Below are 24,403 nucleotides of genomic sequence, written 5' to 3'. Positions count from 1 at the left end.
ATTGAATATTCATTTAACGTGTCAAATCTAGGAACATGGGATATAAGCCAAGATGAACAGCCTTCTTTATTGCAGGTCTTTTCAGAAACTTTCATATTGAACTGTATGTAGTAATCTCCAAAGAGGGACTACAGAATGCAAGTTTCTAAAACTTAACTATAGAATCTGTGTTTTGCAAAACACACCAGTGAGCAAACCCTCCCTCCCTACTAGGAAAGGAAGGTCGAGTGGTGGTTGCAGGTTATGGAATCAAACCGCATGTGTTCCAATTCTAACTCCACCACTTTACAGTTGAGCTGCTGTGTCTATTTCCCCATCTGTAAAACAGGAATACAGCACCTACTTCACAAGGAGTTGTGATGATTACAAGGTAACACATGTAAACCACCTAACATAGTAAGTGGTGGTTGGCTATTCCTTCATGTCCTTCTTGGATGTTATTTGTATCCAGTCTCCTAACGTTGGTGAAACAGTTCAGGGAAGCTACTATTAACAAATAACACTCCAGTTATGTCCAACTGCTGTCCACATTCCTTTTACAGACTATGTTCCTTTGGGACCCCTGAGCGGGACAGGGGGAGCACTTAAACTTATTAGCTTACTTACTAGCTTAGATAGAAAACAATAATGATACTAATAATCTCTTCTGAATTGGAAGGACTTTCAGCATTTACAAAACAAAGGATAGAGATCCTTACCAAAGTCCAAAATTCACACACAGTGCTTTCTCCAACAATGCTGCTCTATTTTATCTTTTAAATCATTTCTCCATACAGAACTCAAGACGTAGAAGGTAAATTAACAAAACTCCCAAATACCTCCAGCATTCTATATTGAGACATTATATACATGCATATATGTATGTGTGTGTATATATGAATGTGAATGGGAGAGGTGGTGGTATGCGAAATAGCTAAAATACCTTGCTGCTTAAGACTTGAAGCGTTTTTTTTAAACCATCTGTCCTAGTTCTCTTTGAAGTAGCCTGGTAAACATCAACATCCATTGGGATGCAAACATTTCAGGCAAAACCTTGATCATTTTATTCTCCAGTTTCCTTCATCCTGAGTTGTCTCCTTTCCACCTTTACTTTCTATTTCACAATTAAGGATTTCTCCACTGACTGAATTTATAATTTTCAGTAATAGGAAAACATTTATTGGGCATCTGTGTACCATATACATCTTGAAGCATTCTCCCCATTTAACCAATGGGAGCCTGAGGCTGGGGGCTGCAAGTAAAGGCATGCGACACGGCTGCCAGGTCTGGAGGCCAAGCCTTGCTTTGCCACTAACTAGATCTATGATGAGGCTGGCCACCCTTGGTGCACCCCAGACAGTGCCAGTTCACACCTGCTGCTCAGGCATCCTGAGTAATGGCATCCCGTCCACTCTCAATAGTATCTGGAATTTGAGTTATCTAGTCCTCCTAGTTATGGCCTCAACATGGCTTCTTATCCCTCTGCACCTCAGTTTCCAAAATCTGAAAAAGGGGAGCAGATTAGATAGTATCTCAAGAGTTTTTTCCAGCTGTTTCTGTGATTTCCATTTCAGAATTAAAACAGCTTCCAAAGTAGTCCGATTATGAAATTTAAAGATATTTCAATCTCTATCTTCCTCCCACTGACAAACTACTATCTATTTTTCTCTGATTAGTTTAGACCCAACATGTTTGTAGACACGATTTAAGAGACATTTAAGAGTCAATGAGCATGTCAGCAACTGGAGGAAACAAAAAACAAGCTGAAATTTGTACAATTTAAGTGTGTTCTACCTTCACGCATCTTACTCTTTCTTAGCTTGGATAAAATCATTCATGTTGCCAGACCCAGGACATTCCCCACCATGCATGAGATGTGCTGACATGAAACACCCAACCAAAAATATTTTCACCTGAGCTTTGATTTACTACCCTAAAGCAGAAATGGCCAGGGAAGACACATAGCCATGAAACTCCCACATCAGGATAGAACTTGAAACTCTGACACATAAGAAATATTAACCACATGAAGCAGCATAAGAAAAAGAAATGGGCCATGCACGGTGGCTCACACCTATGATCCTAACACTTTGGGAGGCTGAGGTCTGCAGATCACCTGAGGTTGGGAGTTCAAGACCAGCCTGACCAACATGTAGCAACCCCAACTTTACCAAAAATGCAAAATTAGCCAGGTGTGTTGGCGCATGCCTGTAATCCCAGCTACTCGGGAGGCTGAGGCAGAATAGCTTGAACCCAGGAGGCGGAGGTTGCAGTGAGCCAAGATCATACCACTGTACTCCAGCCTGGGCAACAAGAGCAAAACTCCGTTTCAAAAAAAGAGAAAAAGAAAAATAAATGAATGAGAAAACGGCAAAGTGAGACAACCCAATGTTCCACCACCACCCTCTCATACCTCAGGCAAGGAGAAAAACTGGTTTTGGAGTAAATACATTTATTGATACCCATTTCATATATAGTTCAATGAAATAATCTATAAATATAAAAAGCATTTTTCTTTTGGATATCACCATGGTCCATGTAAATACTCAACAGTCAGAATCATCTGCAGGAAGCACTCCAAGTCACACTGTTAGCTTTACAGACCTGAATATACATATTGCATTAAACAGTGGCACTTATGTACTCAAGTGGTCCAGTGGCTTTGGAATCTATGCCTACTGGGTATGTGGAATAGAAATAATGTGTTAGGTTTAAATCAATGGAAAGGGTATCAACCATCAACAAAAGTAACAATTATGAATTAATATCCTAGGCAAAGAAAGTACCACAGTTGACACTTGGTGTCAGAATACTGGAGACAAAGTATGTAAAACAATGCCTGTTGCAGCACCAAGTGCTCACTCCAACTCCCAGTGGACAGTCCCCCAGTGCCTTAGGGTCACTCGTGGTCAACTAAATGCAATCAAGAAGCTCGTTAGCTTAGAATAAAAGGTATGTAGAAGCTGATATCAAGATTAAAGAAAAGTAAGCTCAACATTTCAGTGACATAATGAGTTTCTCCCCTAGAAGGGGATTATGGGAAAAACTTATTTTTAATTCCCTGTTACACTGAGCATGATCATTTATCTAATGCAGAAGAAAGAACCCAGACATCTGGTACCCAGAACAAAGGTGCAAAAATTTTCTTCCCTTTCAAAGTTTTTTCAACACTTCCGAGGGAACTAACGCAACCACTGTTGAGCCTTGCTCTCCACCTGATGCAGCATAAAATTTTCTCTCATTTCTTCAATATAGGAATGTCTTGCTGCAGACTATGTGTCTTCCAAATTAGCAAGCAAATGCATTTAAAAGGTCTTAACTGTGCAATGTCCAAAACTGAAATCTGAGAGGCAGTGTTAGAACCTAAGCAAGGCAGAATTTTTAGTCTACTCAAATGAACGCCTAAGTGAAGCATATAAAAATTCAGTCTTTTCTATTATTTTCAACTGGAAATGATGGCAACATTCCCTGGTAAGGATGGGTAACTGCTGTTATCTCCAGGTCCAAAATATCTCAACTACTTAAAGTGGACCCAAAAGAGGAGAAACACACACTTGAGTTCCGTGGTCGCCAGAAATTTTTTTTTTTTTTTTTTTTTTTTGCCATTTTTCAAAAAAGAAATAGTAGCTTCAGTTGTACACCACCAGGTAAAGGGGTTTTCATTCAAATGAGAAACTCTACCCCTTGTCTCTAGTGGGACAGGCACCAGATTCCCACAAGCGGCAGCTCCCATGTCCTGTAGCACATGGCATCTGACCCTGGAGTGAGGAGTAAGCTGGCACAGAGCCCCGATGCTGGGATTCAGACTAGATGGCGTTCCGTGGCGTGCCATTGTGTGTCAGCGCTTTCAGACTGGAGGCACTAGTCTGGTGACCACAGCTCCTGTGAGAAGTCACACCCACCTCAAAAACCTCATGAATAGCTTTTCGGAAACAGTGGAAGTTGTAGTCTATTAAACCTGCAGGAAGGAAAAAGAAAAGAATGCCTCCTGAATTGTCAATTGTGAAATTATCTATTTGGGTTTGCAGCCAAAAATAACTCTGATAAACACTGGTTGGAAATTCTTAAGCCTCCAAACTAGATAGCAACCTTTTCAATCATAAGAACAGCTGGTCATCATATATGACCACCATCATAACATTCTGCCAGACAACAAATGCGATTAGACCATCACCTTGGCCAAATTAACACCTCTGGCATCCAAGCTTCAAATCACTCAATTCACATTCAAGAAAAGTAAAATATTAAAATACACTGTGTGGCCTGCTTGAACGTAGTGTGATCTTTTAATAATTTATATTTGATTTGATGAAAGTCATTAAATACTTATTGAACAGCATGATAGAGGGTACAATATGTCAAAGGCAACAGCAGATATGGTCCATGCCTTCCAGACAGGATATGCTAGCTGGGGCATAAAGCCAAAATACAAGAAACAAACCAAAACAATCTGGTGTCAAATTGACTGCAAATGTAAAAGAAATCCAAAGAAAAAGCCAAGTGCAGGGCAAAGTAATCGACTGAAAACTTCAGGGACAAGAAAGAACTTTGGGACTACAGACACGATTTAATTAGGCAGAAAAGGGGAACAAAATCACAAGAAAACTACAGGGAGCTGGCAATGAGAATACAGCACAGGTGGAAGACAGGAAAGAAATGGTCTGACTGGAGAGCGAGGCATCAGAGAACTCCTGGTAGGAAATACTAGGAATCAGGTATACTGAATAAGTAGGTTACAGCCAAATTAAGGTGGTCCTTCAAACTCAGAAAAGAAACAAACTATAAAGACAAGTTTTGATCAATTCAACTACATTAAAATTTACTTCTGTGCCAAATGTAAAATAAAACAAACAAGGAAATTTGAACACCGGCCAGATATTTGATGATACCATTAAATCACTGCTAATTTTGTTGTTTATTGTTTTAAAAACCACGACCTTTTAGAGATACCTACTGAAATCTGTATAGACAAAATGATTTAATGTCAGGCATTTGCTTCAAAATAATCCAGTAGGGAAAGTGGTATAAATAGGAAACACGATTGGCTATAATTTTGATAACTGTTGAATCTGGGCAATAGATTAAAAGGCTTTTATTATACTATTTTCTCTACTTTTTCATACATTTGTCAGTTTCCACAACAAAATTAAAAAGATTAATAATCTCTAATAACTGGGAAGCTCTCCAGGAAACATGATTGAAGTGTGTGGAGATGAGGGTTGAACCCAGGAGCTGAGAGCATGGAGATTCCTTGTGCTGCTCTACCTTTGTGTACATCTGAAAATTCCCATAAACAAATTTTTTTTTTCTTTTTTTAGAGACAGGGTCTCACTCTGACACCCAGGCTGGAGTGCAGTGGTGCAATCATAGCTCACTGCAACCTCAAACTCCTGTGCTCAAGCGATCCTCCTGCCTCAGCCTCCTGAGTAGATAGGACTACGGGTGCGAGCCACCACAGCCAGCTAATTTTCTAATTTTTTGGTAGAGACAGGGTCTTGCTATCTCACCCAAGCTGGTCTTGAACTCCTGAGCTCAAGCATCCTCCTACCTCAGCCTTCCAAAGCACTGGGATTACGGGTATGAGTCACCACACCCAGCCTAAATAAATGTTGTTTTAAGATTAAAATGGTTAGGAGCCAGGCACAAGTGATGTACACCTGTAATCCCGGCTACTTGAGAGCCCGAGGTGTGAAGATTCTTTGAGCTCAGGAGTTCAAGACCAGCCTGAGCAACACAGCAAGACTCCATCTCAGAATAAAAACACAAATTAAAAAAAAAATAAACATGGAGAAAAATAAGGAACTGCTAAGAATCAATGCAAAACAAGATAAATATATGTCAACAGGTAAAATATGAAAGAAGAAACCTGAATAGTCATGGAAAGGTACTTGCCACGTAAAGATACTTGCTTTAACCAGTAACTAAATAAGTAAAAATGAGAATCAAATAAGATACCCTTTCACACCTACCAGATTGACAATAATTAAACAGTCTGACAATACCAAGCATTATTAAGGATAAGAAGGGATAAGAACATCCACAGACCAGTCCCAGCCAGGGGTAAAATGGTGAACTCACTTTGGAGAGCTGTTTGGCAATATCTTTATTAGTCAAAGATATATTATGTACTCTATAAATTCCACTCCTAAATGCATACCCTAGAGAAAGTCTCCACATGTGTAAAGGCAAGGTTCATGAGCATTTGTTGCAGAATTATTTGTAATTTTTAAAATAATCCAAATATCCAGCAACAAGAAAATAAAATGTGGTATATTCAACCCATAGAATACTATACGGCAGTGAAAAGGAATGAACTAGAACTATGTGTCATCAATCTGAATAAATCTCAAAAACCACCTGAATGAAAAGAATCAAGCAATTTGCAGAAGACTACTTATATTTTGATATCATTTATACAATACTCTATTATTTAGGGATAGACATGAAGTTAAAACAAAATAGGAAAAATAAAATACATAGAAGCTCAAAGGAAGAGATTTCAATTGAGAAAAACATATAGAACACTTCAACTGGGCAGGCAGTTGGCTCTCATCTGTAATCCTGGCACTTTGGGAGGCTGAAGTAGGAAAACTGCTTGCGGTCATGAGTTCAAGACCAGTCTGGGCAACATAGAACCTATCGCCACAAAAATTTTTAAAAATTAGCCAATATGGTAGCATGAGCCCATAGTCCCAGCTACTCGGAAGACTGAGACAGGAGGATCTCTGGAGCCCAGGAGTTTGAGGCTACAGTGAATTATGATCATGTTAGGGCAACAGAGATTCTGTCTCAAAAACAAGACTTCAACTATATTTGTCATTTTAGTTCTTAAGTTGAAAGGCGAAAATTCATGTTTTGTTTTACCCCAAAATTTGTGAATATCTGAACTATTCCATCAAAAACTCAGGCACAAGAGGGAAGACTTGTTGCAGTAAATAACAGAGTTACCGTAGTTCCTTGAGTAGTTAAATAATATTAATTTTCTGAAAACAAGTCTGCCTTTGGGATAAAAGATGATATATACTATATCCTCCACATATATGTCAACTGCATGAATATTATCAAGCTAGAGATTACTGCAGCACCACTGGCCTGAAGCAATGAGAACCTGGAGTAGAATCACTGACAGTAAAAATGGAAAGAAAACCCAAGAAACATTTCCAAAAAATGATCAGATTTGGTGAAAATTCAGTATAAACAACATAGCAGAAAAAGGAGATCACGAAATCTCCTCTGTGAACCAATCGGCAAGGGCCCCTTCAGCAATCACACCACATAATTACCTGACTACAAGATAACTATGCTTGGACAGGAGAAACTAGCGTTAACTAGTGACAGAAGTATGGTAGCCAAGAGAATCACAAAAAAGGGGAAATACTCATCCTTCAATGATTGATATGATATTGATGGTAACAATCACATATTTAAGAGAGGACATTCTACTAATAGCTCCAAACATGGAATGGGAGCATGAGCCCAAGTCATAGCTGGAGATGTGAATTTTTCAATCACATAGAGAAGATTAACTGAAGCCATGTATTGGATGAGCTGACCTAAAGAATAAGCAAGCAGAGGCCGTGCGCAGTGGCTCATGCCTGTAATCCCACCACTTTGGGAAGCCGAGATGGGTGGATCACCTGAGGTCAGGAGTTCGAGACCAGCCTGGCCAACATGGTGACACCCCATGTTTAAAAAAAAAAAAGAATAAGCAAGCAGAAAGACTTGGCTCTGACAAACACTCAGGACTGAGCAGGGGGAAAAAACAGCCAGAAGAAACAGGAGAGGTGGTCAGGAAAACAAACACACAAAATATCCCAAGAATTCAGCTTCAGGGAAGCAAAGAGAGAAAAAAGCTTTGAGAAAGGAGTGACGGACAAGATCACATGCTCAGAAGGCTGAAAAGGCTGCAGAGTAAGAAAAGGCCACTGAATGCAGCAAGAAGGTAACCTGGTAACTTCTAAAAGTCTAGTTTCTATCATCAGAGGGAACAGGAAACCTACAGAATGGGAGAAAATTTTTGCAATCTATCCATCTGACAAAGGGCTAATATCCAGAACCTACAAGGAACTTAAATAAATTTACAAGAAAAAAACAAACCACCCCATCAGAAAGAGGACAAAGAATATGAACAGACACTTAAAAGCAGACATTTATGTGACCAACAAACATATTAAAAAAAGCTCAACATCACGGGTCATTAGAGAAATGCAAATCAAAACCACAATGAGATACCACCTCACACCAGTTAAAATGGCTATCTCTAAAAAGTCAGGAAACAGCAGATGTTGGAGAGGATGTGGAGAAACAGGAACACTTTTATACTGTCAGTGGGAGTGTAAGTTCAACCACTGTGGAAGACAGTGTGGCGAGTCCTTAAGGATCTAGAACCAAAAATACCATCTGACCCAGCAATCCCATTACTGGATATATATCCAAAGGATTATAAATCACTATAAAGACACATGCACACATATGTTTATTGCAGCACTGTTCACAATAGCAAAGACTTGGAACCAACCCAAATGCCCATCAATGATAGACTGGATAAAGAAAATGTGACACATATACACCATGGAATACTATATAGCCATAAAAAGGATGAGTTCATGTCCTTTGCAGGGACATGGATGAAGCCGGAAACCATCATTCTCAGCAAACTAACACAGGAACAGAAAACCAAACACTGCATGTTCCACTCATAAGTGGGAATTGAACAATGAGAACACATGAACACAGGGAGGGGGGCATCACACACTGGGGCCTGTCAGGGAAGGGGGCTGGGGGAGGGAGGGCATTAGGAGAAACACCTAATGTAGATGACAGGTTGATGAGTGCAGCAAACCACTATGGCATGTGTATATCTAGGTAGCAAACCTGCGTGTTCTGCACATGAATCCCAGAATTTAAAGTATTAAATAAATAAATAAATAAATAAATAAATAAATAAATAAATCAGACTTGCTCAGATGCAAGCCAAACTGCAGGCAGTTAAACAGGTAATGAAAGCATCAGAAAGGCTAGTAAAACCTTGATTTAAAATGAAAGATCAAAAAAAGAAAGGAGAAAGTCTGGACTACGTATGAAAGGGAAGGGACAAAAGCAGTTTGAGTTTTTTTGTTTGTTTGTTTGTTTTGAGATAGTCTCACTGTCACCCAGGCTGGAGTGCAATGGCACGATCTCAGCTCACTGCAACCTCCGCCTCCCAGGTTCAAGTGATTCTCCTGCCTCAGCCTCCTGAGTAGCTGGGACGCAGGTGCATCATGCTGCCACACCCAGCTAATTTTTGTATTTTTAGTAGAGGCGGGGTTTCACCACGTTGGCCAGGTTGGTCTCGAACTCCTGACCTCATGATCTACCCGCCTCGGCCTCCCAAAGTGCTGGGATTACAAGTGTGAGCCAGCACACCCGGCCTGAGCTTTGTTTTTCTAATAGCCATTTGCCTAACACTGCAATTATTATTTTCTCTTGTTTTCAAGAACCTGAGACGTTATGGCAAAGAAATTAATATAAAAACAGCTTTTTAAAATGCCATTACCTTTTCGTTCAAAGCTTTCTTCCCTAAGAATGCAGACCAGTGCCAAAAATTTAGTCACCTCCTTTAAATAAAGGACAGTTGTATTATTCAGCTTGATAATGGCCATAGATTCTTTGTCATAAGCACTTCCACTTCCATCTTCCTTTAACCTATTTTAAAAGAAAGTACTATTCATTACAGGTTTCCCATCTAGGCATCTGCCACATTTAATTTGCACAATGATATCCCCCCAGTTTCCTGAATGTCTTTGGGAAAGAATACTGGCTCAAATACATAGAGAGAGTGTGTTGTTAAGGTATAGTGTTCCTAAACACAGGGTTCTCAGGGATTCCTATTAAAAACAACAAGATAATCAGACATTTGGAGAAAAAGATGCAAACGTACGTATTATCTTAACCAGGAAAATGACAGCATTACCAACATCTCACCAGGTGGGGCTACTCACCCCCGAGACTGTGTTCTGTAAACCCAGCTGAGGTGTCTCCTCTCTTTACTGCCCTCAGATCACAGGGCCCCTCTGGGACCTGCCGCCTCACTTAGGTGAGCTCCTTCAAGGCATATTCTATATGCCAGGTCAATCACATTTTCACAGAAAACATATTTTTTGCTTCCTCACAAAAGCAAGAAAATATTTAGACTATACAAGAACAGTCCCTGGTAGAGATTAGTAGGGACTATGTTGAAATCAACAACTTTAAAAAAAATATGGATTCAGAGTCTTTTCTGACATACTTGCCTATAAAAATCTAAAGGTTATCTAGCCATTGCTAGAAATTAAGAGTTGTCAAAAATGCTTTTTAAAAAGTATTTGCCTTCAAAAACAAAAAAGGTGAGGGAAATATACTAAAAAAAATGTCGGCTGGGCACAATGGCACACATCTGTAATCCCAGCACTTTGGGAGGTCAAGGTGGGTGGACTGTCTGAGGTCAGGAGTTCGAGACCAGCCTGGCCAACACAGAGAAACCCTGTCTCTACTAAAAATACAAAAATAAAAAAATTAGCCAGGTATGGTGGTGCATGCCTGTAGTCCCAGCTACTCGGGAGGCTGAAGCAGAAGAATTGCTTGAACCTGGGAGGCAGAGGTTGCAGTGAGCCGAGATTGTGCCACTGCACTCCAGCCTGGGCAACAGAGCAAGACTGTCTCAGGGAAAAAAAAGAAAGAAAATGAAAATGGTAGGAGTAATTGGTAATTGCTTTTGGTAGTAAAACAATGTAGCTTTTTTTTCCTATTTTCATTTTTCTGTATTTTCCATGCAGTTTTTAATGAACTGGGGTTTAGCTTATTTTTCAAACTATTCCAAGGCTTACAATTTACTTTCTCTTATGGTAGCATGAGCCTGATGCTCATATTCCAAGCCTTACAATTTACGTTCTTGTACGGTAGCATGAGCATGAGCAAAAAAAGTTTTAGAACTGGCATGGTGGGTCATGCCTGTAATCCCAGCACTTTGGGAGGCTGAGGTGGGAGAAATGTTTGAGCTCTGGAGTTCGAGACCTGCCTAGGCAACACAAGAAAACACACACACACACACACACACACACACACACACATTTTAAGGTGACAGAAATAACACTAAAACAGTTGTTAGTGGTTGTCTTTGGTAGTGGCTCTTTACTCCTGTTTTCATTTCTCTATATTTTCCTTCTATATTTTTTTTGTGAAGTGGGGGCTTATTTTTACAGTTTACCTTCTCACACATTTCTTTGATCCTCACAACAGCCCAGAGGACACGAATAATTACTATTTAACCACAAAAGTCCTTTCTGCAACAAGCAAAAGTAAACTACACAAATACAAAGAGAGGACAATGCTCATTGAAAACACACAGAGGCCAGGCACAGTGGCGCATGCCTATAATCTCAACACTTCGGGAGGCCAAGGAGAATCACTTTGGCCCAGGAGTTCAAAGTCAGTCTGGGCAACAAAGTGAGACTCCATCTCTACAAAAATATCCAAAAGTTAGCCAGGTGTGGTAGCACACACCTGTGCTCCCAGCTACACAGAAGGCTGAAAAAGGACTGCTTGAGCCCAGGAGGTAGAGGCTGCAGTGAGCTGTGTTCACACTACTGCACTCCAGCTTGGGCAACAGAGTGAGACCTTATCTCAAAAAAAAAAAAAAAAGTAAGAACTGAAGTTTATTAAAAATGAAGTGATCTCCTGGCAAAGTTAGGACTCAAACTTAGGGTTTTTAACTCAGTTCCATGCAGTTTTCAGTATCTTAACTAATATAAAGTTAATTTGGGAAGGCAGAGTGGTGGGGAAGTTGGTGTCATTTGCTTTTAAGAGTATAAAAGAAAACTACTTCCTTCTAATTGGAGAAGAGGAAGTTATAAGTGCTATGTGTTTTCAGCTTATAGTTAAGATGCCCTATGTAGATCCTTTCCTGTACCACATGAAAAGTGGGAACAAGAACTAACTCTGACAAGAGGTTCGAACATAGACAACCCTGAAGATGATTCCCTAAACCAGCACCCACAGCCAGCAACTGTAAGAAACTATAAAGTTCCTAATGTCAACCCACCATATGATCTTGAATCACACACTAACATGAGAAAGAAATTAGAAAGGTACATTCTATTCACAGTCTGGAGATTAGAGTGACTTCATTTGGCTGTGATTAATAAAATTAAGAATAAAAATATGTTAATGACCTTAAAATGCTTGCTCCGAATCTGTACATCATAAGATCTGCTTTCTATGTTTATCTGTTTTAATAGTTTTTAGGACTATTAGGAAAATAAGCTTATCCAAATCTTAGTCAAAATAATGCCAAGGCAGGCCAGGAGTGGTGGCTCATGCCTATAATCCCAGCACTTTGGGAGATCAAGGCAGGGGTACTGCTTGAGGCTAGGAGTGTGAGACCAGCCTGGGCAACACGATGAGACCCTGTCTCTACAAAAAATTAAAACTAAAATAGGCCAGGTACAATGGTTCATACTTGTAATCCCAGCTCTTTGGGAGACCAAGACAGGAGCATCACTTGAGTCCAGGAATTCAAGACCAGCCTGGGCAACACAGTGAGACCCCATCTCTATAGAAATCAAAAATTAGTCAGGCATGATGGCACATGCCTGTAGCCATGAGGATCACTTGAGCCTGGGAGGCTGAGGCTGCAATGAGCCATGATTGTGCCACTACACTCCAGTCTGAGTGACAGACATCTCAAAAAAAAGAAAGAAAAAAAAGTTAGCTGCTGTGCACCTGTAGTCTCAGCTACTCAGGAAGCTGAGGGAGGAGGATCACTTGAGTCTCGGAGGTTGAGGCTGCAGTGAGCCGTGGCTGGAGTGCAGTGACACGATCATAGCTCACTGCGGCCTGGAACTCTTGGGATCAAGCAATTCTCCTGCCTCATCCTCCTGCTTAATCCCCCAAGTAACTAGGACTACAGGTGCACACCACACACCCAGCTAACATAATGTACTTCATTATGTATAAGGTATTTAAAAATGTATCTAACAGTAAAAATAAATTTTACAGTTAAATTTGATTTTTATATTATAAATAAGTTGGTTGATACAAAGTTGATTTGTTTTAAAGAAAAAGCAAATGTTCTACTCATCCATTTTTTAAATTAGAAATGGGAAAATATGAAACTTTCCTAAAAAATATAATAAAACTGGGCCAGGCTCAGTGGCTCACACCTGTAATCCCAGCACTTTGGAAGGCTAAGGCAAGTGGATCACGAAGTCAGGAGATCAAGACCATCCTGGCCAACATGGTGAAACCCTGTCTCTACTAAAATACAAAAAAAAGAAAAACTTAGCTGAGAATGGTGGCACACGGCTGTAGTCCTAGCTACTTGGGAGGCTGAGGCAGGAGAATAACCAGAACCCAGGAGGTGGAGGTTGCAGTGAGCCAAGATGGTGCCACTGCACTCCAGCCTGGTGACAGAGCAAGACTCTGTCTCAAAAAAAAATATATATATAAATATATATATATTTATATTTTATATATCTATATATAAAATATATATATTAAACTGACAATGTCTCATTTTCATTATGTAAAGAATCAAAACAGGTCAGGCTCGATGGCTCATGCCTGTAATCCCAGCACTTTGGGAGGCCAAGACAGGTGGATGACAAGGTCAGGAGTTCAAGACCAGCCTGGCCAACATGGTGAAACCCCATCTCTACCAAAAATATAAAAAGTTAGCCAGGTGTTGCGGCGAGTGCCTGTAATCCCAGCTACTTGGGAGGCTGAGGCAGAATTGCTTGAACTCAAGAGGCACAGGTTGCAGTGAGCTGAGATCACGCCACTGCACTCCAGCCCGGGCAGCAGAGTAAGACTCCATCTCAAAAAAAGAAAAGAAAAGAGAGCATGTAATCACAAAGTAAAAGGAATAGAAGGACAAAGAATAGATAAGATAAATGTACTCTCCTACTCAGAGGTAGCTGGGGAAAGACACTGAAAAATCGGGCAAAAGACCAAAGTGAAGAGAGTCAGAGAGAGAAAACACAGGTAGGAGACAATGCTAAAGCATCTGAAAGCAATTTGAGAATGCTGATATTAGTATACCAGGGGAATCTGGGAAGTCAGAAGCTGCAGAGAATGTTATTAACTTTTTTTTTTTTTTTGGTAAAGGTTGGTAAGGTTGCCCAGACTGGTCTCAAACTCCTGGCCTCAAGCAATCCTCTCACCTCAGCCTTCCAAACACCTGGGATTATGGGCGCAAGCCACTACAACCTGGCCATTATCAGCTTTTGAAAAGCCAGTAAATTCTCCAAAGTTTTCACTGTCCTTTGGCCTATTCTGCAAAATCACTTGCTGGCTGCCTTTCATAAATTTCTATATAGAATTTGGGAAATTTACATAAAGGAAGAGCTCAAATTTTAGAGATTTATTTTGGAAACTTGTATATATGGGTCAGATTTTTATATGTGTAAGTTCTTCCAACATTCAAAATTCTAATTACCTTCTTTGCTCTATGAAAGATTAAGAATCCCTAATTCCACAAAGTCTGAGATTAAATCAGGAACCAGGACTTACTTTGTTATTCAGACTATTTTAAATAAATTAACTTAAGTTTTCCAATCTAGCTAAGTCCCCGTAGTGAGAAGATACAGTGCAACCCTCCCTCATCCTCACAACATCAGGAGATACTTGCAGTGATAAACAAGTCCAGTTCTAGTCATGCTTTCCAACTTTTCTCAGCCATTCTCTGAAAGAGTAAGACCCAGCAGCACAGTTCCAGAGAAATCATGCTCCAAGTTAAAGCACTGTAGTCAGAACAATCCCACTGCATGCAGTACTACTTGCCAGAGGCCTCAGAAATTAGTCTCCTGGACAAATCAAGCTAATAGTTTCCCATCTGTCTGAGATCTTGCAGGAATATGCATATAACTTACCCATATATACAAGACACATCAATTACAACATCGATCATGTCACAGCAAAGTTCGTAAGATTGCATATCCACAGGGGAACTGTCTGTTGCAATGTAGATTTTGCTGACAACATCAAAGAGAAAAGCTTTTTCAATACCTGAATTCTTGGAAAAACAAATGGGAAACTGTTCAGTATTTTTTAAAAATCATAATTTACAACTTATCGAAGACCTTGAATTATTGAATAACATCCAAGAACATTTTAAATTATATAACCAGATACCAAAAAACAAATAGCACTTGCTTGAGAGACTCTTCTATTATCCAAAGAATCAAAGTGGAATTCTTTCTCTACTCTGATTTCCTGACATAATTTCCTAAGTTAAATGTTCTTCTTCCTCTATATTCAAATGAATTATTTTCTAAGATATCACCAAAAATTTAACAAAAAAAACTCTAAAAATCAAGCAATGCTACATTTTCAATAATCCTCTTATTAATATAATCAATCTCTGATTTGAATCACCTTGCTATCAAGAAAGGCATTATGTGGCAATTTACAAAACATAAAAGAATTATATTTTGACATCAACATCTATTTAAGAATGCAGAAAATAACTCAAGCAATATTTTATGTTATCATTTATTTTACATGTTAAGCAGGTCATTAGTCTTTGTACTTGATTCAGATTAATTCAAGACATTTTTTGGGAAAGCTGAAAACACAAATAGGTTCACAAAAATGTAATCAGAAACTACAGTGAATTAAATATAAATTTCTCACTTACTGATATAAAGATATTTAATAGGTTTTCCAAGGTTGGCAGTTGTGGAATAAGTTTCTGCACCACCTTACTAAAGGCTTCAAATATTGAATGGTCATAGATACTAGTCAAATAAAAGCTGAAAAACACAACATAGTTTGATTAATTTGAAAAATACCTTATGTTATGTGACAACTATTATAATACACAAAACTTTAAGTTTCTTAACATTTGATTTAAGTGAGTTCATTAAAGCCTCTTTAACTTATCTACCATGCCCATCACTCAAGATGACAAATGCACTTTCCCACCTGGCTTGTAGCTATCCATCTCTTTACTGCATTTACACAAAGAGCAACTGAAGTAGTACCCAGAAAAGGATTTTCAGATACATAAACTCAAATATTCACCTTACATCTTTACAATCTGATCCAAAAAGCTTTTTTAAGCACATAACTGAGACTAAAAATAAGACTAAAAACCGAGGAAGCTAGATGAGTTATGTGACATTTATCAAATAAGAACATAATTCAGGTTTCTACTAAAATATCACCTCAAAAAGTTCTTTCCAGACCAGCCTACCTAAAATAGTACTCCTGTACCAATGCTTTCAACCCCTTTCCCCTAATTTGTTTTTCTTCACAGCATTGGTAAGTACTTAAAACGATACCATACATTCATTTCAGTGCTTTTGAGCTGTGTCACTGAGAATGTAAGTTCCAGGGGAAAGAGACTTTGTCAGTCATGCTCCTAGCAGCAAGCCCACTCCCTTGAACAGTGCTCGTATTTGTTGAATAAACAAATGAATACAACTGGTATTAAGAATTTATGTAAAGAGTGTATTAAAGAGGATGGGAGTCAGGGCTCTACAGAGAATGGACGAATCTACAGGAGTCTGGAGGCCTAAAAGGACTTACAGTGGTGAAGTAATACATGTAGATTCAATAAAACATGTATTTGAGAGGGAAGCCTTTAACAATTTAAACACTGTCAACCATTCTATCTGCTTTATCACTCAGGGAGTATACTCTTCATTACAGTCACATCCATCACACATTTATACATATATATATTACAACATCAGAGACAGAACTGTGTATACTACTTTATAGGTAATTTAAGATACTTTCAAGGATCTAACCTGAGAACCTAATCTAGGCAACGCAGGGCTCTGATCTAGATGTAAGAGCACTGGAACAGGTAAGGCCAAGAAGATCCTACAGATCCTAGGGAGAAAGGATTATTTTAGTGTTTCCTGTAGGCTAAAAGGTGAGCAAGGTAAGAACGAGGCTTGAGGTGAATGGCGACAGGGAGAACCTGCAAGACACAGGGCATTTTAGTAAGATAAGTTTATAGAAACTGGAAATGAAATGGAGCTGCTAGTACTAAATAAAAGCTTTTTTTTTTTTTTTTGAGACAGAGTCTTGTTCTGTTGCCCAGGCTGGGCTGGAGTACAGTGGCGCGATCTTGGCTCACTGCAACCTCCGCCTCCTGAGTTCAAGCGATTCTCCTGCCTCAGCTTTCCGAGTAGCTGGGACTACAGGTACACACCACCATGTCAAGCTAATTTTTTTTATTTTTAGTAGAGATGGGGTTTCGCCATATTGGCCAGCCTGGTCTCAAACTCCTGGCCTCAAGTCATCCACCCGCCTCGACTTCCCAAATGAGCCACTGTGCAAGGCCTAAATAAAAGCTTGATGCAAAATTCTACTGAAGTTAACAAGGTCTAGGACCCTAAATGGTACAGAGGAAGGGGATAGCAAGTGCCACTGGGGTGGGATGCCCTGGAAAGGGGCACAGACACGGAGTAAAGAGAATCAGAAGGATCCCCATGGAGCACTGGGGAAAACAGGACAAGCACGGCTCAAAATCCAGGTAAACACTATTAGCAGTGGATTCCCAAAATAAGAAGAATGAATTTTTATGGAGAGGTACTTTCATTTTCTCTCACAAACATTGCTGAATTTTTATTTTTTTTAACCATGAATTACTTTCAAATTTTTTAGAAATTTATTCCAAGCAAACTAGAGGTCAACGAGACTTTTCTTCATGGTTTCCCAGATGAATAACTGAAAGATTCTTGGAGCCTAAGGCCCAGCGAATATTAGGGGTAGGGGTAGCAGTTAGCTTGAGCCCATAATGAAGTCACAACAATAGAATAGAGACAAAGAAAGAACTTGCTGTCTCTCTCCCCTACTCCCCCTTTAAGCTGCTTCTATCATCAAGAGAGTATTTTCTTGGGTACTCTTTAATACTCATTTCTATCTATATCACCAAATAAAATAACATGTACAAAAATATTCCTCATACGCTTTTAGAATGCAAATACACAAATCAATCCTATCTAGGAGCTATTATTTAATAATAATTTCTTAATAATAGTTACAAACCAATAGTCCTCTAAAGTTAACAGCAGCCTTATACAAAAGTATAAGATAAACCCACCTAAGACAAACTTTAGAGTTTCATAAAAGTATAAAGTGTTTTAAGGCCAGGCGCGGTGGCTCACGCCTATAATCCCAGCACTTTGGGAGGCTGAGGCAGGTGGATCACTAGGTCAAGAGATCAAGACCATCCTGGTCAACATGGTGAAACCCCGTCTCTACTAAAAATACAAAAAAAATTAGCTGGGCATGGTGGCGCAGCCTGTAGTCCCAGCTACTCGCGAGGCTGAGGTAGGAGAATTGTTTGAACCCAGGAGGCGGAGATTGCAGTGCACCAAGATCGCACCACTGCACTCCAGCCTGGGTAACAAAAGTGAAACTCCGTCTCAAAAAAAAAAAAAAAATTATAAAGTGTTTTAAAAGCTAAGATATATTAGAGTCAGTCCAGGGGCAGGAGGTGGAAGGGAGCCAGCAGGAAAAATAAAAATGAAGAGTCAGTCCAGATTTGAAAGTGTACTCTCTGTATAAGGCCGTTTCTACTGAGAAAAATATTGTCTAAGACTCATGCTAAAGCTTTCTACAACAAATGTGACAAATTCACCTCACTGAGGCAAGGAGGGGGGGAAGTAATGAAACCAAGAGGAAAGAGTCCCAAAGCAGAGTTATACCATGAAGAAACAGCCTGACTCCAGTCTCTTGAGATGAATTTGGAAAAGCACCAATGGAAACACTTCACATGACTTCAATCTCCAGGAAAAGGCAAAAAGTAGGTAGTTTCTCAATATCAGGTTCCCAGACAGCTTGGAATTCAACAAAGAGATCAAAAACATAAAAGACTTGGCAAAAGGCATATAGGTAGCAGAAAGCTATAGTGTTTATAATGACAGAGATGGGAATACATTTACACATTGTTCAGGGATCTCATATCAAACACACACGTTGTTACCTAAGATGGAGTTTTTCTAGCCCAGCATCTGCAAGGTCATCATTGGCCCTTTGATGAATGTCCCTCTGTGTTTCTATTTTGTGATCATCAGACAGACCATCAACTTTGTGAATAAAAACCTCAAAATTCATGTCTGGGTTAACTTTGTAGGCTTTAGAAACAGTAATGTGAAGTCTTGTTAAAGCCTCCATGTAGTCATCCTGTAAGTCAGAACAAAATATTTTTTAAAAATAAATCTCACAAAAGTCAAGTAATGAGTTAAGAAAGCCTCAAACCACCTTCTTCTCCAACCACAGAAAATATGCTAACCTAATTATCATCAATATTCAAACAGTCAAATATATTAACTATACTACTAAATAACTCTTCAATTGTCTCAAAATGAAAAATTCAATTACCAGGTTAATGCTTGTAATTTTTAACACTAATTTTAGAAAGCTAAAAGGAAATAAACATTTCTTCCCAATATAATTTTTTAAAGTAATCCCAGCTCTGCCATTTATTCAGTGTGTCACTTTAAGCAAGTTTTTTAACCGCTGATCTCAGTTTACTTATCTGTGAGATCAGAATTACATTATCTACCTAACAATATTGTGAAGATTAAATTAATTAGATCCTGTATGTGAAGGCACCCTCTGTAGAGACTATCACTCAGAAAGCATTCTTAACTAATGCTTAAGCTTATAAAAAGTAAGCTTCTTAAAGGATAGGGACTTGTCCATTCATCTGACTGACTGCCACATGCTAGGCCCTCCATAAATGCTTATTGAGCTAAACTCAATTTGGACAACTAAGTAAACTATTTGCTCTAATATCTACTGACTCAGTTCTCATATTCCTCTTTATGTTATGGGATGGGATCTTTTCAGGGAATGACATTACTATTACTATAGAGTATAGCCACATCTACCATTAACCAATCAAAACGGAAGGACAATGTTAGCTGCTCATTAACTAGGACTCAAGAATGTAAGCCACATCTCCTAATCATCTGATATTCTTTACTTGCACAGTGGCATGCCTGCTCCCAAAGCACCTCTGCCACTGCATCTCTTACACTGTTAGGGAATCCACCTAAGAGATAAGCTACAAGCACATGAAAAAGAAGATAAACAACTTTCCTTTGTTTCTACATCTTTTTCCCACCAGGGAAGAGAAGTAAACACATTCCTAACTACCTGTGCATCAATGACATATATCAATGCTCCGGTTCCCCTGAAGATCATCTCATAGTCAAAGGTTGGGTCAAAAAAGTCCATTTGCCCAGGAAAATCCCATATCTGGAAATTCACAAAGGAGCTATTGGAAATGTCATCCTTATAAATCTTGTTGGTACTTTCCAAAAACAGGGTCTCGTTGGGTGACATCTTATGAAACACCACCTGTTAAAAGAAAAACAGGCAATTTTATAAATATTAAACTTCAGAATTTAAATTTAAAATTCCACCCTGGTTTAACATTTAAAAATTTGATCCCATAGCAAAAAAAAAAAAAATTTTACAAAGTAGAAACTGAATGGTGAATCCATTGGTATTCACTATCCCTTTATTTTTGACAAGACACCAAATTAACTTCAATTAAATCTATTTTGAAACTAAATCTTTCCTATGTTCTCTGCATACTCAGTACTAATAGTAGCAATCTCTATCACCTCCACTGGTTTTTCTGGGGGAAAGCCAATATTAATTCTGTCAAAATCTGCTTTAAGATTATAAAACCTTTATAGCTAAAGCTTAAGAACTCTAGTTTATTCAAAAAGTACTCTAATGCCTACCTCAGGCTCTGAGGAGTAATTAAAAAAAGTGAAACAGACTGGACTCTGCCCTCACTGACTTTGCAGTCTAGTGGAAGAAATAAAAGAAGGGGAGTAACTATACCAAGTAGAAAGTGAAAACATCTAGGATGAGGCCACAGGGACTAACAGGGAAAAGATAGCTCCCATGAGAAAAGAAATGTAAAGGCAATTGTTAAGAATCACAATAATCGGTGGCTCACACCTGCAATCCCAGCACTTTAGGAGGCCAAGGTGGAAGGATCACTTGAAGTCAGGAGTTCGAGACCACCCTGACCAATATGGTGAAAACCCCATCTCCACTAAAAATACAAAAATTCCTCGGGCATGGTGGTGCACGCCTGTAGTCCCGGCTACTCGGGAAGGAGAATCACTTGAACCCAGAAGGCAGAGGTTGTAGTGAGTGGAGATTGAGCCACTGCCCTCCAGCCTGAGCCTGAACAGAGCAAGACTCCATATCAAAAAAAAAAAAAAGGAATCACAATATTCACAACCTACACAATTCTAACATAAAACTACCTTGCCTCTAACTTTCTAGATGAGAAAAATAATTACTCTCAAAGTTTTCTCAGTAATAAATGTGAACAACGAAAATTACTTTGCTAAAAATCTACAGTCAATGTACCCAAATTTTGCTGGAAAGGTTAACTAGGACTCTAGGATATAAGCCACATCTCCTAATCATCTGATATTCTGTACTTGCTGGAGAGGTGAAAATCAAGGTAAATAAAACACAGTACTCCAGCAAATCTGGAAGAAAGCTGTTTTTAAAAAAGATCCCATCTACAAAATCAGAGTCAGAATTTAAAAAAAGAAAAAAAAATCACAGACTTATTTTGGATAGACCTTTGCAATAGAGAGGTGAAAAGACCAGGTGCCTGATGATACTAGTTTTATTACCAGCTTACTCTGCGCCTAATGGGTTTGGCTGATGGAGGAAGTCAACTTTGCCTCTATTTCCCCCTTACTAAACAGTGTAGGCCGGTGTGGTGGCTCATGCCTCTCTTTGGGAGGCTCAGGCGGACGGATCACTTGAAGTCAGGAGTTCGAGACTAGCCTGGCCAACCCGACTCTACTAAAAATACGGTAATAATCTGGGCGTGGTGGCGCACGCCTGTAATCCCAGCTACTCAGGAGGCTGAGGCGGGAGAACAGCTTGAACCCGGGAGGGGAGGTTGCAGTGAGCCGAGATTGAGCCACTGCACTCTCCAGCCTGGGCGACAGAGCGAGACTGTCTCAACAACAAAAACAAACAAAAAAACGTGTACGACCCTCCATTTGTTGATGAAAGCCCAAAAGTGAAAACAGACTAGGTCTGCAAAATATTCTCAAACTCTCAGATTTTTATAAACACACACCTACAGGGGGTACATCACCAGTAATTACATTCACCAGGCCACAACTACTGAAATGGGTGCAACCTCACTATCCAATTCCCCGTAACGCTACAGCGAAGTTTCCTTCACACCAGTAGCGAGAGAAAGCATTACAACGCTCAGTGTCTTAGTCACAACTCTTTCTGACGCGGCTCCCTGGGGCTCTGCTGGGAATCCCTGCACACTCAGGTCACCTGAAGTGAGAAGAACAAATCAAAACGGGTCAGGGGAGGGAGTCCACGAAGTTCTCCAAGTGAGAACTGGAGAGTGCGTCTCAGTTTCGTAAATTACACAGGGACTGGGTCCCAGCGGAGGTCTTGGGCGGTGCCACCGGGCACCTGCCTCCCTGCAGCCAGTTTCGCCTTCAACGCTCCACTTGGCCTCAGCTGACTTGGGCGTGGACGCAGAGGTCGGGATCCCCGCGCGGGGCCGCGCCTGTGCGCTCGCAAGAGTCGGAGAGAAAGTGTGGAGGGACGGAGCGCAGCAGGGCCCCGGCCGCCGCCCTCCCGGGCGTCCCCGCCGCCAGGCACCTGAGCCCCGGGGAGGGGGCGGGGGGCCCGGCGCGACCCCGCTCACCTTCTGGATGGAGGACTTGCCGCTGCGCCGGAGCCCCATGAGCAGAATCCTCGGCTTGGAGCTGTCAGCGCCCCCCGGGCCACAGCCTCCGCCTGCCCCTGCGCCAACCCCGCCGCCCGCCGCCGCCGCCTCCTCTTCCTCCTCCTCCACGCCGTAGCCGAAGTCCTTTGGAAACGAATCGGCCGCGCCGTAACTGCCGGCGAGGGGCGTCTCCTCCGCCCCGTACTGCAGGGACATGGTGCTGGAGCCGCCGCCGCCCGCGCCTGACAGGCCAGGCCAGGCCAGGCCAAGCCAAGCCAGGCCGCCGCCTCCCGAGTCTGCCGCCACCGCCGCCGCCCCCGGCAGCCGCCACCGTCCGGCCCGCCCCCCAGAGCCCGGCTCTCATAGGCCCCGAGCCGAAGCGCAGACGCTCATTGGCCGCCCGAGCTGCCACTCGAGAGCAGCAGGGTAGGTGGTGCCCCGTCACGTGCCGGAATCACCTGACTCGCCGCCGCGGAGGGGGGAGGAGGAGTCACGAGGAGGGCGGCCCCGCCGCGCCTCCCGCCCGGACTCCGGCCCTCTGCCCTCCGCCCTGGCCCACTGGCACCGCTGGCCGCACCGCTCCCCTGCCTTCTTCCGGGATCCCAGAGCACAGCTATGGAGATGCCCTTCCGGAATTTGGGGGAAGAATTGATTGTCCTCATCCTACAACTGTACTTGCCCAACCAATATTTATTGATGCCTGCAGTGTCCTGGGTGCTTACCAAGGGGCACAGAACTGGATCAGACTCGGATCCTGCCTGCCCTCATGTTGCTTGAAGATGAACAGAGAGATCGGACCTCTGTGTAAGTAACCTCGGTATGAAATATTACGTGGGAAGGTCACGGATAAATAATGCTCGGGAGTTGGATGAGAACGCATCTGAGCAGATCTGGGTGGATGGATACGGTTGGGATGTGCAAAGGTATGGGGGAGCCAGCCAGACTGAGGGCAGACCTCAACCAAAGCAGAGTCGTGGGTCACTGTGATAGTTTGTTCTAGCAGGTAGCTGGACCCTCCTGATAGGAAAGCAGATGCAGCCAAGCTAGAACATCTTATCTCCTTCGCAGACAGTGGAAACTGCTGCCACTTTAAACCGAACGGGACTCAATTTGCCCTCCTTCCCGCCTAGTCAAAGTCTACTTCTCCAGGAATTCCATCCCCCATAGATCACTGCCTCTTCTATGACCTCGTTCAGATTAGAGACCAAAGTATTGAATAATGAAAGCAAACAAAAGCAAATGCCTGTCACCAAATATGTCTGAGAAATCTAGAGGAGTTTTTATCTTTGACAATCAGATCCTCTTAAAGCACAGCCCTATACAATTTTTAAGTACAGGAGTTGGGGGGGTGCTCCCAGCCCTCCAAGGAGACTGACTTCTTGATTATGAAGGAAAAATTCGCACATGAGGGCAGGTCTCAGACTTTAGTTTTGTCTGAATCCAGAAGTTAAAGGTACGATACACCCTTAGAGGTCATTTAGCCCAACCTGTCACCTAAAACGAACCAACTCTATAGTGTCTAATAGACATGCAGAATGCACTTAAAGTAGTTCGAAGGGAAGACAGCTCACCACCTCGAAAGGCAGCCAACTCTACTGTGGTAAACCTTTGTTTAAACATTTATTATTCAAGCCAAACTACACCCCCTGAAGCTTATAACAGAACAAAATAGTAGTCCTCATCTTTTTCATGACGGCACTT

The 24,403-nt window shown here is 41.0% G+C and overlaps 1 protein-coding gene across 1 annotated transcript; it reads right to left on the bottom strand.

The window, feature by feature from the left end:
• Positions 1-2,411: 2,411 nt before the first annotated feature.
• On the bottom strand, positions 2,412-23,038 carry RRAGC (Ras related GTP binding C). Its single transcript, XM_064372163.1, has 7 exons — positions 22,682-23,038; positions 20,116-20,319; positions 18,938-19,137; positions 15,632-15,746; positions 14,865-15,007; positions 9,515-9,663; positions 2,412-3,937 (listed from the first exon to the last, which is right to left on the bottom strand). Exons 1-7 carry the CDS (start codon positions 22,916-22,918, stop codon positions 3,786-3,788), a joined length of 1,200 nt encoding a protein of 399 aa, XP_064228233.1. The 5' UTR covers positions 22,919-23,038; the 3' UTR covers positions 2,412-3,785.
• Positions 23,039-24,403: the final 1,365 nt, after the last annotated feature.

This window comes from Aotus nancymaae, unplaced genomic scaffold, assembly GCF_030222135.1.
Source record: "Aotus nancymaae isolate 86718 unplaced genomic scaffold, 86718_ANA_hifiasm-v0.15.2.pri h1tg000007l, whole genome shotgun sequence".
In the NCBI taxonomy this organism is placed as follows: domain Eukaryota; kingdom Metazoa; phylum Chordata; class Mammalia; order Primates; family Aotidae; genus Aotus; species Aotus nancymaae.
The sequence above is the reverse complement of the archived record's forward strand: the minus strand, read 5'-3'. Positions and strand labels throughout refer to the sequence as shown.